The sequence below is a fragment of the Varanus komodoensis genome, unplaced genomic scaffold (genome assembly GCF_004798865.1).
Source record: "Varanus komodoensis strain SLA01 unplaced genomic scaffold, ASM479886v1 scaffold2, whole genome shotgun sequence".
In the NCBI taxonomy this organism is placed as follows: Eukaryota; Metazoa; Chordata; class Lepidosauria; order Squamata; family Varanidae; genus Varanus; species Varanus komodoensis.
In genome coordinates this window covers 40,143,082-40,161,443 of record NW_025335568.1, presented here as the reverse complement: position 1 = coordinate 40,161,443, position 18,362 = coordinate 40,143,082, and the positions used below count along the sequence as shown (strand labels likewise).

The 18,362-nt window shown below is 42.3% G+C and overlaps 1 protein-coding gene across 3 annotated transcripts in view; it reads right to left on the bottom strand.

The window, feature by feature from the left end:
• The window catches only part of TMTC4 (transmembrane O-mannosyltransferase targeting cadherins 4), a 63,957-nt gene that overhangs the window by 35,201 nt on the left and 10,394 nt on the right, over positions 1–18,362 (bottom strand). For 2 of the 3 annotated variants that reach the window (XR_006414547.1, XM_044428543.1), the window contains exons 3-7: positions 12,462–12,577; positions 9,627–9,843; positions 7,386–7,473; positions 3,146–3,243; positions 1,102–1,194 (exon numbers count right to left, since the gene is read on the bottom strand). Coding sequence is in view for 2 of the 3 variants with exons in the window: in XM_044428543.1 (XP_044284478.1) it covers positions 1,102–1,194; positions 3,146–3,243; positions 7,386–7,473; positions 9,627–9,843; positions 12,462–12,577 (612 nt within the window). In the remaining variant the exon portion in view is untranslated. The remainder of the gene's footprint in view (positions 1–1,101; positions 1,195–3,145; positions 3,244–7,385; positions 7,474–9,626; positions 9,844–12,461; positions 12,578–18,362) is intronic. The other variant, XM_044428544.1, reaches the window with a different exon arrangement.

Genomic DNA, 18,362 nt, shown 5'->3' with positions numbered 1-18,362 from the left:
AAATGCATTGGAATGAAAAGCAGGAACTCAAGACAGTCAAGTAAAAAAATTATTTTGCTCATATGCTAACACTAATACAAGGACGGAGTTCAAGAAAGCAGACCGCAAGGTGAGGCTGTAGCATCCTTTCTCATAGGGTCCAAGCTACATGGCATAGAGAACAGGAAGATTCGTGGATAATAAGGCTATCAATGGCTACTAGTCAGAAAGGCCTCACAGTACCTCCAGCACTTGGAACAAAATGCTTTTGTGTGCCAGTTACTGGCTGCATAGGTAGGAGGATGCTGCCATCAGTGCTCATGCCCTGCTTATGAGTCTCTCTTGGGCAGCTGGTTGGCCACTGCGTGAACAGACATCTGGGCTAGGTAGGCCTTTGGTCTCATCAGAAATGTCCTTTTTATGGGCTTAAGATTCTGTATGCTACTAGAAAGAAGGATGTAAGCAAGCAGGGGAACTGTTGGAGTAATTAAAACACACAGGCAAAACAGTGATACAAGTCTACATATCAAGCTTGAAACTAGCCTGACCTACAAACCCTGTCTGTCTGTCTGTCTGTCTGTCTCTCTCTCTCTCTCTCTCTCTCACACACACACACACACACACATATACTGATACATAAACAGAAGGAGAGGAAGGAGGGCAGGAAAGACTGAATCACACTCACCACAATCCCTCAGAAATGTTTTACTTGCAAATTAAAAAGATTGAAAGACAAGAGGTACATAAGTTGCCCTACTGGGAAAGGAGATCTGAAAGGACGCAATTATGTTATTCTGACAAGAGGCCACTTGACCTATGCAATTACCTAGTTCTAGTAGCATTCATTCTGCTGTTCAGATAAATGCTCATCTGTCAAAAGGCTTGCACTACTGGAGCTTATGGGAGAATTGTTCACATTTCTCTGGAAATGTTCTAGCGTAGTGTTTAATCTGTAATGTTCTCACTAGGTCACTCGAAGAACAGTATACCTTACATTTTGCTGCAAAGATGTTCAACTTTAGAACATTATATTATGCTACTAACATAAGCACTGGAATGTTAATTGTTCAAGAACACTGATTAAAGCAACATCTCTTTAAATCTAAAGTGAAATGGAATCACCTCCAGTGACTTGTCCTTCCGCAGGATCTTCAAAACAACTTCCAAAATATTGAGTTTGTTAATCACCACAGCATCAAAAAGAGCATTTAAACCCTAAAAGGACAGGAGTTAAAAAGGATGAAAGAGGGCAAGGATGATGGAAGGAGATGCATTTTTTAAAAATACTGATTTTAATTAGAAATGTGAAATGTCCTGAAATTTTGAAGCCACGGGGAAAAGGTAGACATGGAGCAAAGGAATAAAAGATATACAATACTAACTTTCTCATCAAAACTAAACTTATTTTACTGTTCTAACAGCATGAAAGGTTTATTTATAACAACATATAAAACTGTGCCATTTGCCATAATTATGCAATTTACAGAGCAATTTTATTAAGTGTTTTTAGGCCACCTTTTAAGACAGGAGTGGGCAACATGGCTCTCCAGATACACTGGTCTATAATTCCCATAAACGTTCATTATGCTGATTAGGGCTGCTGGGAGTTGTAATCTAAACCTCTGGAAGGCTGCACATTGCCCACCCTTGTTTTAGGGAAAGCATAAAAAAGATCCTATGCACATTCACCCAGAAATAAGGCCCACTCTGTTTAGTGGCGTATAGTCTTAGGTAAGCATGCAAAAGACGACAGTCTCAAAAGTATAATGGCCTTGCAGTGCAATCATAGACATACCTACTCCCATAGTGTGCCTTCTTGTAATTTTAAAAGGAAAAAAAACACTGAAAATGAAACCCACACATAAACAAAATGAAGTGCATGATTTAGACAGAAACATCCTCATATGATCACAATATATGATCTCTTTATAACACACTGAAAACACTGACCTCGACCAGTATGCATAGAAATTAGTATACTGTAATGTTGTAGCCTGTCTTGTATGTAAAAAAACGAAAAGCAAAATTTCATCCTGCACATTTTGATTCAGTCAAACATGGTCTAAAAGAGCCCTGTTGTGAACTGCTGAGAGGCTGCTGGGCAGTATATAGGAAAAATTAGTAATGGTAATTCCAAAAGATGCAATATTTCACAGGATTTTTTTGCCAGTGCCCCCAAATTTCTAATTTTTCTTTTGGAAGCACTGAAACACATCTCTAGAAAACCCCTCTCTGAACCCAATTCTTCCATGTTTTGTTCTTGGGCCTTGAAATCTCTGTTCATAACTGCATTTCAGTATTAAGTGTGAATCTGTGCAAGTCACCAGGTTTCATTTCCGATTACCTCAGCTATGGTTTGGGTGCTTGTCAATCAACTGTGTTTACATGATCCCACTTCTCTCTCCTCATTCCTCTGTGAAAGGAAGTTCGTTAATGCTTCCCCTCCACTTTAGAGCACATCTTGGTACAAACTTGGGATGGTAAGCCACAATTTGGTGCTAGTTTGTTTAAACTGCATTTGATTAGAACAACCAGTTTTCTGAGTTTGTTCATACTGCAGAACTGTCATTTGCTCTAAGGAGATGATGGGAAGAGGACCCCAAGAATAACTTTAACAAATGTCTAATTACCAAACCATTACCAAGAAGATAACAAACTACAGTAGAGTTTGAATGGCTCCAATATAACCAATAACTTAGCATTTAAGTAAGCTTTGCATAGTTGCTAAGAGCAACCTGACATATCATGCATCTGTTACATGAAGGACAGTCTTGTGATCCATGTCAAGGGACTTATCATATTAATTCCTTACAGTGGCAATAGCTTGCCCCAGCAGATTTGCTGGCAGACTGGTTCTGTACAGTCTGTATAATCTTCAATAACACTAAAAGAAAGCTACGTAATTAAATCAGAAGCACTACACCTTTGAACTTGTCACAAAAATTCAAGAGTTTACCACAGAAACCAGTGAACAAAAAGGCAGTTATCAGGACTGTTGTTATCATTTGATATAAGAAAGAGTATCACCATTTCCAGAAAGGAAAGCCTGAATGATATAAAAAGCCTCAGAAAAGTTGTATATTGCACACAAGGAGATTTTATTAAACACTGAAATAAGTTTAGAAAATAAAAACCATCAACATTTACCTTATAAAAGAACCCTTACCAGTATTGTAATTCCTTGTTCTTTGCACAGCATGGCCATAGCACCTAGGAAAACGCTCCACAAGACCCACACTATAGAAAAATGTGATCCTTCTTTACCTATCAGTTTTAAAACAGGATATAGAGAAAAGAAACTTGACAACATGTACAAGTATTGAAAGAACCAGCATGGGTCCAAGGTGGAAAGGTTTTTCAGAATAAGCTTTGTCATTTGTGTTCTTCGCCAAGTACTTTTGGAATATACAAGCTAGAGAAAATCTGGAATTGTTTTTCTTGTCTGAAATTTTCAGTTGGACAGAGTTATGCAGACATCTCCATTCTGTTCAGAAATTATTGCCCAATATTAATATGCGATAAATTCTGTTTGTAAAGTTTAAGCATCTATAGCAGCTTACACTGCTCCCCTCAAAGAGGTGTATTTTTACAGAGTGATGCATAAGATGTAACTAAGATGCTAGAGAAACACACATCCATGCTAAATGGGAACACTGAAGACACTCAGCTCATTATAATCAAGGTTTGATAATAAAAGATTTTGTGTACTTATAATCCTTGTGCATGCACCCCAAGAACAGTCATCATGGAAAGTTATCAGAGCACTATGCATACTCCAGTACTGCCAAATAATCAATGTAGGTTTTGAATTTCAATCAATTAGCATTGAAAATGTAAAGCACTGAACAAGTGCTAATTATTACTCCAAAGATACACATGTGCCAAGTGTGCTAATCAACTTAATGAAGCGCACTCCTTGCAACTATGTTGCTTTTCCCACCACAATCTCCTGTCAGAGAATGGAACTCATTCCTGGTTGGCACCAGAACCTAGTTTAAACTGGTGTACCATATTGTGGGAACGCACTCTGCCACCCTCACCAGATGGTCACAAGTTTAATGTATGCCAAGGATCTGTAGCATTCCTGTTCCAAAAGCTGAATGCCCACAAGTGTTTCTGTCATTTTATATAAGAGAATCTAGTTTACAGAACTAGACTGAATTCATACTGTGAAACTGTGCAACTTGTACCTTCATTTTATGCTCCAATGAAGTCATCTTGGGATGAAAGTCTATTTGGGTTGCGGGCTTGGCTGAACATCAGAGGAAGACGGGAAGCTGCCTTCTACTGAGAGCACTGGCCCGGCTAGCTCAGTCTTGTCAACATAGATCAGCAACAAATCTCCAGGGTTTTAGGCAGAACTCTTTCCCAGCACCACCTGGCAATGCCGGAGATTCTCCCTGGCACCTTCTGCATGCAAAGCATGTCCACATACGGCTGAGCCATGGCCCCTCCTCTCCCTACCTGAAGCTTTCTTACCATGTTGCATCCAGAGAAGGTGGTTGGTTCAGTATCAAGTCATTGGCTACTCTGATTTTTAAAGATTAATACATAAGAGGGGAGAATAGTGTTGATTTATATTCTAATACTGGCCAGGATCTGACACAAGCCCTAAGCACAGTAGATTCACTTGGAAGCAGTGACCATAGCAAATCATGTCAAATCCAGTATTTACACACACACGAAACTTCAGACAAGTTGCAATGTTTGCATCCCTGTCTCCTACCAGTACCTTTCTTCAGAGTTCCAGTGAGCCTCAGTGCTTCCCCTACAGGTAACCAACTACTAGAGTAGGTGATCACCTGGCCTGTAGGCTGCAGGCCAATGGAATGAGCATGATTGCAGCAAGCTTTCCCAAGGGTGCCGACCCATCCCAATCTCTTCCCGAGGCTGGTGGCCTTGTGAGAGCTCACCTCAGCATGCCCCACACCACTCCACCTAACAAGCGCAAAGGCTCCCCTGTCTGATTGGTCAGGATTATGCATCTCTGTCAAGGTGGTCCAATCGCCACTGTGGGTTCTTATCTGTGCCCTGAAAAGAGGCCCAAGTGGAGGCATTCGTGCCCCCTCCACCTAGGAAGACAAGCTACATCTGCCGGGAAACAGAAGAGATGTCTGCCGGGTGGTGGTAGCATGTGCCACTGGGGCGCCCACTTTGCAGCACAGCACCACTTCTGGCTCCCACCCCTCCGGCCTAGCACTGTCACCATAGCAACTATTCACAGTCCAGCAGGCATGGAGGAAGTGTGGAGGCATGCCATCTTGTGGCTGCCAGTGCATGAGACTCTTGAGAAGGTGACAATGCTAGCTGGGGCTGCCCTGGAGTGCCTAGTTCATGAGCTACTACCCCATTTCCCCAAAAATAAGACCTCACTGAAAAATAAGCCCTAGCATGATTTTTCAGGATGCTCGTAATATAAGCCCTATGCCAAAAATAAGCCCCAGTTAAGAACGTCAGCCAGACGGACACATACAATACATCCATTGAAACACAATTCGGGGTTTGGAGAGTTATGATGATGTTCCGGAAGAAGATGGGATGATTGTGTTTGAATAAATGTAGACTGTTGTACGTGAAAAAATAAGACATCACCTGAAAATAAGCCCTAGTGCGTCTTTTTGGAGCGAACATTAATATAAGACCCTGTCTTATTTTCGGGAAACATGGTACCACAGCCTGGAGGATGGCCTGCTGCAGGCCGAGCTGCTGAGCTGCCTTGTGCACAACATCGGTGTCAAGCATGTCCTAGTGGCTGAGGTCAGCACCAAGGTGCTGCGCCTGCGGGAGCAGTGTGAGGCTACTGGTGCAAAGGAGACTGGGCCAAGTGTCCTCGTTCAGGCTGAGGACTGGCAGCGGTACTCCCTCATGCTGTGCTACTGGGGCCTCTTCCAGCATCTTGGCCAGCAGGAGAGTGGCCTCTGCTTCCTGCTGGGCCTCCCCCAGGACCTGCTAGAAGTCCTGGCAAACAGGGGAGGCCAGGGAACCGCATGTGAGGCTGAGCCCTGGAAGGGTTTGCAGCAGTGTGCACGTGTTGAGGAAGCCACTTCTTTTCCTCTTGTGTGCTTCCTGCAGCAGGCTGTCAAGCAGAAATTCAACTGGTCCGATTTCCGGATAGCTTTCTCACTTTTTGAAATCACCTGTTTGCCCTGCTTTTTTGGCTTTCCTCTTGCAAGGCCTCTTGCAATATTCCTGAATGCTCGGCTACTAGATAGACCTTTGCGCATTGAGCATACAGGTCTGTAAGGGACTCTGTAGGCACATTCATCCAAATACAATGACAGAGTCCCTGTAAATGGGATCCCTGATAGTCGTACATACAAGCAGGCCATAGCTACATTGGGCTACAAGTTGCCAGATGTCTGGTTCCTTTCCCCCTTTCAGCAGAAATGAAGGCCACCCACAGAAAAGAAATTTGTCATGTTAAGCTAGTTATGCTGAGGCAGCAGCATGTCCCTTCTTCCAACTACAAAATGCTAGCAGCAAAAGCAGGAATGTCTCTCTTTGGCATACAGGATGAACACAGAAAAGAACTCTCCAGACAATGAGATAATCAGTTTTATCCCTTAAGTTTCCCTGCCCCATGACTGTGGAAACTCAGAAGTCCTCGCTGAGCCATTTTCTTTCTTTTTTCTCAATGGACTTGCTAACATTCTATGTCTCAGCATCTCCTAGGTTTGGTTCCTCTCCCCTACCTTCCTTTTCTATTTTATATTGTAATTTACAACCTTTGACATTTTTTGAAATCTTGGGAATGCTTCTCTATGTAGAAAGCTTTCCCTTGTTTTGGGGATTGCTTATTTTCTCTTCTACCCTGATAGGTTCTTGATCACCCAAGTTTGCTTCTAGAAAAAAATGACAGAAATGCCAAGGTATTAAATGCCCAGAAAATTCTATGCAGGCATATGATGGGTAATAGCTGAATTCAAGTAACCAATATCATTGAGTTAACTGAAGTCAAGCATTGAATCAGAACATCAAGGACAAGATTCTGACCCTTAGCCGTTCGGCACAGATCAATAGAGGTTAGTCACAGATCAGCCTTTATCTTCATATATGGCAGCCACAGATACAGTGGTACCTTGGCTCATGAACTTAATCTGTTCCAGGACTCTGGTCATGACCCAAATTGGTCGTGAGCAAAGTCAAATTTCCCCATAAGCTTCAATGTAAATAACGTTAATCCATTCTGTAATAATTTTTTTTTAACCATAAAAATTTGAAGCAAAGTGACAAAGAACAATAAAGTTCGTGGCATCTCCCCCTCCCCCTCCCCACAGCATGAGATACCACTGTATGTGCACACTCTCTAGGGTAACCATTAAGAGTAACAATATATTAGGCACTATTTATATTTCTGTGATCAAATGGACAACTATATTTTAAAATGACAGCATGGAAATACTTACTTTCTCTAAAAGCCTTGCAATAGCCCAGAAAAGACAACAAAAAGAACAGGGCACACAGCAGGTCTGCTCTGCCAACAATCCCTGCAATCTTAAAAAAAGAAATGGAGACGAATTTAAAATTAACAAAAGGAAAGTTTTCTCTCAAAGGAAGTTGCATGGAAAAGTAATCCCTTTATTATAGTAATTCTACTACGCCAGTAGCACCAGGACTCTAGCAGCTGTGAACAAACTTGTGTGAATTGCTGGTCTTAGTCTGAGAGAATTAATCAAAGGCTTCATCTACACACATTGAAATGAATGAGCTTTGGGAACACTGAACTGCCATAAAAAATACTGAGGATGTTCAGCTCCCTCAAACATTCCAAGTCAAAACAGAGTCCCTGAAAGAATTGAGGCCCTGGATCAAGCTGACTGCCTGTGAAGCAAGTTCTCCATCCTGGCCTAAACTGTGACAGGAGCGGATGTCTGCCTAAAAACCCTATTTCTGCAGAATTATGGCTGACACAATCATTTCCCCCTCCAAACTGGCCTCAGCAATGGGTGGCACAGGTCCCCTTCCTTGTGCCACTGGCAGCCTCAACAGAAGTTAACGCAAATGCCCTAGACCTCAGAAGGAAGAGCTGGGCAGAGGTGGGAGAAGTTAATGACATTAGCTGAATCAGTTGACACAAGGAGCCACAACTCTTCCCCCAGGACTCGTTTGAGGAGAGAAGAGAAGCTGCCATCCTTATCTTTTCTCCACAAAAAGGGAGACAGGAGGGAAGAGCTTGGCTCAGAAAAAGGGTGGTTTGGGGGCCTGGTGGAATTCCAGGTCGTCTATTTCCTTGCCAACAGTGAGACTGAAGGATCCTGAGCTCTCTGCTCCCCAGAGCACTCAGGATAGACTGACCAGATTCATACCCCAAGAAGTGCCAGGCAGGCAGCAGGAGGCTTTAAGAAAGCCAAAGGAGCAAGGGAAAATATGGAAAAGGGTGGGGAGAAGATTTTATTTGTAGACATTTTTACGCACCCCAGAACAGCAACAAAGAGCATATCTCCTCAGTCTACTGAACTATGCTCAACACTTACTGAGAATTAACCCTTAGAAAAATTAAAAAGCAAAGTATACATGTGACACACACATTTGTATTTCTACAACCATTCCTTGTGATTCTATCTACCAACACAAAAGTACCCCTCTAGAAATGGATTCTTTCTAATAACCATTTGTCAGAAATGCCATTGACATATAATACTAAGACTGTTGCTATTTCAAAACCAGTTTAGTGATGAGAAAGGAACTGTAAGCTTGTTGTGCTACGATAGCAGCCATTAAATAAATTTGATGCAAAGACTTTCATCAGATTGTTATGAATTTTAGATTGTCTTGCATTATTATTCAACACTAAATTCGCTGTTTCATTGGACAGAATATTGCTGAGAGAGGCATATCAATTTATGAAGTAGCACTGAAGTTTTACTTTTAAAGAACAAATCTTTCAAGAGTCCATTAAACGGTCTGAGAGCACCAGATACTATAGTTTTACTGACGTAGCAACCGCTGACCTGGTCAGCAAGCTGAATGGGAGACTACCAAAAGCTGCATGTACTAGTTGCATTTGCATGTGAATGTATTATAGAGAAGGTGAAGAAGGGAAAAGGGAGAGAGCTACCTGAATCCTGAGACAATGAGCTTCCCATCCTCCCCTTGCATCATGCAACAAAGGGACCTCATAAGGAATACATGTGGCCCATGGATTGCATGTTGCACACCCATATTCTAGTACTTTAATTTATGCCATTTTATTTTTATTTATTTATTAAAACATTTCTATACCACCCCATTCGCCAAAGCCTCCGGGCGGCTCACAACATAAAATAAAATACAAAAATAATAACAATATAAAAATAACAATATAAAATAAATAACAATATATTTTGACGAGAAAGTAGTATTGGCTGCCCAAAATGTTGAATAAACTTAAATAAGTGACTTCCTACAGCTTCTGTAACAGCAATCTCTCTCTGAAGGATTAGTCATTTGCAAAATGGCAACTGTCTCAATATGAATAAATGTTTCAGAAGAATATCAACAGCGATTATATATAAACGCACACACACGCGCACACACAAACAAGCAAAGGATTGCATATAAAACATGTATTTGCAGGGATAGGGAAGATTAAGTAGTTAATGGAACCCTGTTAATGGAATCATGATGTTCCTGAGCACTTTTTAATACCTGAGTCATTAGGTACTTACACATTCAGTGTGCACGGGATGTACGGCAAACAGCAAAGCAGCTAGCAGGGATGATTTGGGGACAAAGTTTAGTCTTCTTCCTTTATTGGTATACTGCAGCCCACCCAATAATATTGAGAAGACATCAACAATGAAGACAGAGATAGTGCAATGGAGTATTATGTTGATGAGATGAAAGCCCAATGGGTGGAAGCCTCCAGCTAAAAGGTAATTAATCCTATACGAGGGGGGAAAGCAAAACACTGACGTTAGAAATCAGGATAGATTAAGTTCAGATAAATTAAACTTTCTGGAAGGGATTTTGGAAGCACTCATGGAGATGTCAGTATCCACAAAAGGTAACCTATCTACTCTTTATACATACATACCAGAAATAAAAGGAATGTTATGAAGAGAAGTCCAAACGTGGAAATGGAAGCACCTTGGAACATCCTACTTGATACCTGGTTTGCTGATAAGACTAGAAAGCAGACTCCTCCTCCTCCTCTTCTTCTATAGACTGAATCCCGCTTTTGCCCCTCTATTCTTGCCATTTCCATACATTTACTTCCCACTTCCTTCTCCTTCTTGTTTAACTGTTCCTCTCTATATGTACCTTCTTTCTCCCAACTCTCCAATAGCCTAGAGAAAGGCCAGGCAACATTCCATTGTTGCTGTTAAGAGCCCTATTCCCTTGAAGATAATATGTTGAGGCCACAAGTTGGCAGTAAGCAGGACTGAAGCCAGGAGTTGGCAGGGCCACAAGTGGGTGAGCCACTTTTTCTGTTGCCCTATCTTTCATCTCCTTCTTCCTTCCTGTTCATCTAGTTTGCCCTCGCCAAATGTCTGAAGTGATTGCATGAAGGGTGCTTTAGAAATTAGGATAAAGACTACATGAAATTAAGCAGAGGGCTGAGGTAGCCCACCCTTGCCCTAGCGGAAGGACTGGCATGGAAATAATCTTGTCTGACATCCAAGAGAACCTCTGCCACACAGTGCAGATCACTGGTGCAAAAATGCACACCTGGTGGTGAGATTCTGCATGCACACGGTCCCATTCCAGCCCTTGGGGGTTCAAGTGCTATTACCTTTTTCCTAAATACCAATTCTTGCCTGGTTCCTGGCTTTTTCCGCTCTAAAATTTGGCAAGTCTTTCCTGTGGCTTAGTTATATATCCAGTGGATCATTATTTATCACCAACAACCCTGGATGGCCCTTGTATTTCATATTCAACAATGAGTCAGAAGGGGATAAAGTGAGATACCTACATGAACTCCCTCCCCTTTTTTTTGAGGAGGAGTGGGAAAGGAAGAGAACTTTATCCATCCACTCCACATATCTGTGCCCTATGAGACTTGCATGTGCTCCAAGATTCCTATTTGCTGGTCTTTCTTCTGTTGCCAGATGAAATTAGGATAATAGAAAGGAAACTAAGAAAGAGTACACAGTTCTACAGACTACTGTCCCTGATTTTTCCCTCCCCAAAGAGATTTGTCATGCTCCCTCATCACTGCTAAACTGGGAAACATTTCTAAAGAAAGTTATGCATCAAAGGGAAGGAAGGAGCAGGAAACCTGTGACAAAGGATTGTGAAAGGGGCATTGAAAAGTGAGTTCACTTTTTAGCATAAGGCAACCTTTACTACTTCATTGCTCTGTCATTTCCAACACCTATGATTCTACTCGTAGAACAGGTACCATTCCACAGCCCCCTCACTCTTTTCCTACAACTTCCCTTTTCACTTACGTTCAGGCTTTTTGGAAAAAATGTATTTGCCCTTAAGAGGCTTCCATTTACAAACAACAGATTTAAACATGCCTGTGCCAAGAGGCTTTTGACAAAGGAGGCACAATTCCATGGCAAACAGTCTCACCTCGGAGCCTGCCTTGAGTCCACGGAAGCTCTGATCCCATCTGAGGCAGTGTGAAGCAAAGCAAACCAAAAGGCTTCATATCCACCCCAGAGTCTTGGGAGACCTCCTGGGTGGGTGAGGTTGCTCTTACTTCTACTATCTGACACATCTTTGCAACTTCCCCAAGTTGCCCATAACGCAAAATGTTAGGTGGTGGGGCTTTTAACTCCAATCAACAGCACTCTCAGAAAAGAGCAGAGGCTCCCAGCCACTCCATCCTGTCCCCCTTCCGCACTTGTCCTCCACAGCACTACACGTGCCACTAAGAAAGCCTATGGAGAAGGTTGCCAGCTGCCCCACCTCTCTCCCCCATGGTTTCTTTGGAGACAACGATGGCACTGTAATGACTCAGGACCCAACCAGCTGCTAGGTAAACTTGAAAGTAAGTGCTTGTGCACTGAGGAATATAGCAGGTGCCCCCCCCCCTTCCTCCTTTTGGGCTTACCTGGTGCTAGTACCGTAGTGTCACAGAGCTGATGTCTATCTAAGCCACCAAACACCAAGCCACCAAGCCAATGCGGTAGGTTCTAAGGTAAGTATTTTTTCTGGGTACAGCGCTGGGTAGATATGGCAACAACTTGTCATCTAAGTAAGCCTGACTATGTGCTTCCAGAGGTTACTGTGACTTGGAAATGAATCACAGCTACTTCTGACATCTAAGTCAGGGTCCTGCTGTCCCTGTCAACAAGGAAGAAGCATAACAGGATGCTCCACTGTGAAGGAATCTGGAACTGAGCCACATATTGGGAGCCTACAACAAATTCCACATGTATGGGCAGTGTACTCAATGGTTATAGGATGGTTTGTGTGCATAAATGAACCACCTCTCTCTGCTAAAGGCAGCTTTTCAAGAAATGCCACTTCTCCTTAATGCCATTCTGCTGTACTTTTGCTTGTTTGTTTTAAGGAAAAGCCATCATAAGCATAACCTGAAAATGTCTCACCTGAAAGTTAATACAGTAAGCGGTCGATAGGATTTGTGGCTGGTATTGCTACTGAGTTTGCTTCCCCAAAAGTCATGATGCCACAGATCACCAAGTGGGGTTTCTGCCCTGAGGTCCTGAAACAACACAAGTTGGTAACATCAACAACATGACTGAAAATCACTGCTTTGGCTGACATAAACTGAGAGAACAGTTCTGTGAGTAACATGTCAGAAGGCTTTTCTTACCTGTTGTTTATACTAGCTGTGCTCACCATGACACATCAAGTTACCATGCAAATATGCTAGGCAGTGAGGAATCCTCGAGGAATGGCCAAAGTTTGCATGACAAAGGACCATAACTTGTTCTCCCCCTTTGGTCCTCCAGCCTGTATGTATCCCAGGGTCTTCTGTGTAACCTCCCCCTCCCCCTCCCTGGAGACCCAAGGAACTGTTGAAAAGACATTGTCAGGTCAACACTTAATATCCACAGGCTGCCAAGAGGATATATTGCCCCTCCACTTTGGTGCACCTACTTTCACTGCTTGCTCCCCTTTACTGTTGCATTTCACTTGACAGCTAAGCAAGTGGTCCCTGGCAACTGTGTGCAAATTAGCCTTATGTTGCCTTACCTTGTCAATCTGTTACCTATCCAACTTCAGCTCTCCCACTGACAGCCATGCAGGGAAATTGACCAGCACGACCACACATCTCAGATGGCCATTAAGAACGCATTTGGAAAAATTACCACCACCAAACATATTTGCACAATTTTCTGGGGATGAGGAAAAAATAAAGGTGCCAAACTGGTGTAGGTTATTCCAAAGTGCACTTGGCATGAGTGGCTCACTAGCCAATTCCTGCAGCCCATGATGAAATTGCTCTCCCAGGTTTGGATGACATGGCAAGCCATTGTGGGTCCGGCAACCCCTAGAATGAGACGTAGGCTTTCAAGTAAGCTTGCTCCCCACAATATACAGCACACTGCAGGAAGTGGCCTTCAGTTGGGTAATATGACAACCCATCCACAACAGGTTGTCATGTCATGCACACCCACCCACTCACTATTTATTTATTACATTCTCCCTGCCAATCCTCCAAGGAATTCAGAACAACATTTAAAGTTGTCCTCCATGCCTCTTCCCCACAAATAGTTTCTATTTGAACCTGTGTCTCCAAGGCCCCAGCATCCAATAGTCTAACCACTACACCCCCGCAGTTTTAGATGTAAAACCAATAATGCAAACCCAGCATTTACATGAGAAAGCACTGAAGTAAAACAAAACCACATATGTGTTATTTGATGCTGTGGATTTGGAACAGGGGTACCATAAACCTTTTATTTGATGAGAACATGGGGGTTAGCCTTTTTCATTTCAAGTTCTTAAGGAGTACACAAAATGCACCACTCTTTTCACTGAACCAAACCAGTGCTTAAGGAATTAATCAGTTTCTACAAACTGATTTGTATCTACAAACTGACAGAGAAAGGGAAGCATGTATTATGTGCCTATTATTTTAAGAAATGCCTCCCACTATTTCCATGCCCAAAATGTGCTCAGCGTTTTATACGTATGTAACCTAAGCCTCCTACAAAATCACCATCATAAGCACAATATTGCACAATCTAACTGAATTCATAATGTTAAGCAAATTTTAATGAGAAAAGATTTAGGTTAAAACATTATAACATAATGTTCACTTGACATAAATTTAGTGTCTTTGATTCAGTACTGTTTTCACTGTGAGCTGCATCTTGGAAATCAGGGATGTGCGTGCTGCACATTTCCATTTCCGCCATTTTTGCCACCAGTAAACCATGACAAAAACCACAGTGCTAATACTGCAGATGGCAACTAGTGATCAACTCCTATAAGAAATCCCCACTGAGGCGCTTTCCTAATTTTCACACAACACTGCTAAACTATCATTCTTCATTTTATTTCCGACATGTTAAACTTATAGGTCAGCCCAATTTGTAATGATCTTGAGTAAGATTAATAGAAGCAGCATAGGAGAAAGAAATTTCATTAGAAAGGAAGAATATCTGTTGCCAAGATGAGACAGAAAATTAGAAAATGAGATTGCTATTAAGAAAGTGCCCCCTCTTTTCAGAAGTGCATCTTCGTAGGGCTCTGATGCATTAATTCAGTCTATCAATCCTCCACAGTCCCCAGGTCAGTCGTTCTTCCACCTGTAGCATCCGTAAGGCTTGTGTAGACAAGAAGCAACATTGCACATGTACCACAGAGCAAGGCTTAGAAGTGGCTGTCAGCCATCACTTAGGCCAGCCATTCCCAACTTGGTGTCCCCCAGATGTTTTGGATAGCAACTCCCACCAGTCCCAGACAACAGAACGAGTATAGTCCAAAACACCTGGAAGGCACCAGGTAGAGATGCTGGTCTAGACATTCTCTCCACAATGGCCAGGGCGACTTATTTTTTTATATTGGCCAGGGTGACTTATTTTTTATATTGTTAATTTGTTTTATATTTTTAATATATTATATTTTAATTTATGTTGTGAGCTGCCCCGAGGCTTCGGCCAATGGGGCGGCATAGAAATGTTTTAAATAAATAAATAAATTTCTTTGGAAAGACAATGGCATTCTCTCAAGCCCGGTTCACATGCCAAGTACCTTAGTAACACTTAATCACAGGAACATTGCTCCCTCTGATGGTTACAGAGCTCGTCTACTGTATGCTATGTTCTACACCATGGGTCCTCAAACTATGGCCCATGGGCTGTATCTGGCCTGCCATGCTCATTTATCTGGCCCGCCTCAGAGGTTTTGGACTCGCTCGGATGATCTCCAAGTGAGTCCAAAAGCTCTGAGCCGGTGCGGGTTTTCTCAGAAACTGAGCAGAGAGCTGGTGCATGCACCAAATTGCAAAAGCAAAACTGTGCGTGCGCCAGTTCTCCCCCCCCCCCCGCCGCCCCCACTGCACACATATACAGAGCGGGAATACGGAGTGGGAAACAAAGGGGGGCGGACAGAAGAGAAAGAGAGATGAAGACGAAGAAACTAAAAAAGGATTGAAGGTAAGAAAAATAATTATGCAAGTCCAGGGGAGGCCAGGCAACACGGCCTTCTCCAAGGGAGCAAGCCACCACCACCGCCTCGCCGAGCCCAGGGTGGACAGGCTGAGGCAGAGCGGCTTACTTGGAGAAAGCCGCAGGGCTCCTGTGCCTCCACCATGGCCTTCTCCGAGCTAGCGAGCAAACATTTTTTAAATTTTTAATTAATTTTTAAATGTTAATTTTTAAATTTATTTTAATTTTAATTAATTTTTAAATTTATTTTACTTTAATTGTTTTTTAATGTGCAGTGTGCATAGGAATTCATTTTATTTTTCCACCTATAGTCCAGCCCCTCAACAGTCTGAGGGACAGTGAACTGGCCGGCACCCTGTTGAAAAAGTTTGAGGACCCCTGTTCTACACCAATAAGGTCCTTTATACACCACTAAGAAAAGCAATTCTGGCAATACTGGTTTTAAGTTACTAATTGCTGCTGCCATATTATGATTTGAATGCCAGACTTTTTTTTTTTTGTTAATTTTGCTTTCTTTTTTCTTTCCTCCAGTGGTTATTTTAAGCAGTTCAGTATATTGAATGTCTAATTACATGTCCCCCTTTCATCTCATTTTATCTTAGTTTTTAGCTTCATGGTTTATTCTATTCTATTTACTGATGTTGTTATTGTTGATTTTATACTGTGTGTTGTTAAATTTGTTATAAATTGTGTTGTCTTAATTGCTGTGCATATGCTGTGAGCTGCCCAGAGAGCCAAATGGCTAAGGGGCGGCATATCCATCCATCCATTCATCCATCCATCCATCCATCCAACCCTCCAACCAGCTTCATGCTCTGGCACCCCACCCCCAATGCTTTCACCTACTGCCGAAGTGCCATGTAGACAGATTATCATAGAGCAAGGTTTGCCAGCTACCATGAAGACATCACACTCTGGGCTTCAGCACACAGACTACAAGGATTCGGCCCAGCACCTCCGCAGACGTATCCCAGGAAAGCACAGGAACGGATTCTGAGTGAGGTGAGGGTGGCGAAGTACCACATGCTGGTGAGGCACCAAGGGTGAGGGAGCAGGGGACTGCGGAGAACAAAGAGGACAGGGCAGAGGTCCCCTTTGTTTTACCTAACCTTTCAGATGACAGCTAGGTCTTCCAAGCCAATGGGAATGGGGGCTCCTCACAAAGGAGAAGAGACAGGAATAAGAGACCCAAGAGTGAGGCATCGGATAAAAACAAAGTGACAATACAGGATTGCTGGATGCTCAAACTTGCCACTCAGACTTGCTACCTGGGAGCTTGGTAGGTTTGAGGCAGGATCCATTCCCTAGATGGAGGCCAGGGTTCAAAACTGGGACTTTCTACAAGAAAAAAAAAAGCATGCATTCTATCCTTGAGCTACTCGTTTTATTAGGTATTACAAAGGAAAAGGCAAAAAGTTGGAAGGCCGTTCTGGTATTTCATAAATCCGAATGTTTGGCAGTTGTACTGCTTCATCCTATACCATTTACTCAGAAGTAAGTCCTACTTTATACAATGGGACTTGTTGTAAATGTACTTGAGCTTATAATTTTACATGTTCCTCCATCAAATACTTTCCTTCCTACATATTTTTGCTATAGCAGAAGCATATCAATATATTTGTTCTGTACTAATAGAAATTTTAGCCATAATGGAAAATGGCAGACAACCTCATTACATTTGCAAAATAGAATGCAAACAATAAAAATTATTCATGCATGGTGTCTAGAGTAGTATGATGCAGAAACAATTTGTGCAGCTTTTATCCATAGGCTTAAAAAAATCTTCAGTAAATAAGAAAACATGTCAAAGCAAACAGAAGATTCAGAATCACTTAGAAATTAAATTGTGGCCTCCTTGCAGAGAGCACTTAATCTTTTATTTGCTTAAATGGAGGCAAGATTTTGACCCTGGACAATTGAGTCAGTGACCTCCTATGGTAACAATGCTCTGTTGAGTTAAGCAGACATCAATGCAGCTTTATCAGGCAACTCAGCCACTGAATCATGACTGGATTTCACCTTCTTATACAATACCAAACAACACCTAATTCTCAGTTATATTGGGGGTTACATCTGAGAAGTCTTCTAATACCTCAGAGTTTAGACAAAATGTAGCACTGCATCACCTTTCAGGGGCTGGAGTCCACCTCAGTTAATGTGTTCCTATATATGGTTCTTCAGAAACCAGTCCTGCTGTATTCACTAGGTCCCATTCCCAAGTAAATGTATTTATGGTATATAAGTGTACCTATGGAGAGGTTATTTCAGCTTGGATGACAGCAGGGGGTGCCTGAATGGTGCTTTGTAGGTTTTAGGGTTGTGTCAGGGGAAACTTTGTACAGAAAATGTAGAAGGATGAGACTGTCCACATATATTCCCTGCACAAAGACATCTCACTACATGGAGCCGTGCACTTCTCTGATGCATGGGAGTTGGGGGTAAACAGAAATGTGTTAAGGACTTGCACATAACTATTAGTTGCAGTGTCCTTAATACATTCCCTGAATATTGCACACAATTGCTAAAGGGATAATTACTATACTGTTGCAGAAAGAGGTTTTTTTTCACTTATGTGCCCCTTTCCTTGTTTTGCATTCTCTAACAATCCAATCCTGTGCATATTAATTTGGACATATCCCCAATTAACTATGCAAAGGGCTGCAGATAATCCTTTAACTAGAGGAAACATTTGGCAGCAGTGGATAATTTGAAGCATACTAGCACTTGGATAAAATTTCCAGTTGGTTGGTCGTTTCATGGGCACAGTACAGCAACCAACTTGTGTCCTTAACCAGTCATGGATGCACCCAGACTGTTAGCCCAAGTCTCTTGTTACACCCGTACAATGCCAAGTTGGCAGTGCTTCTC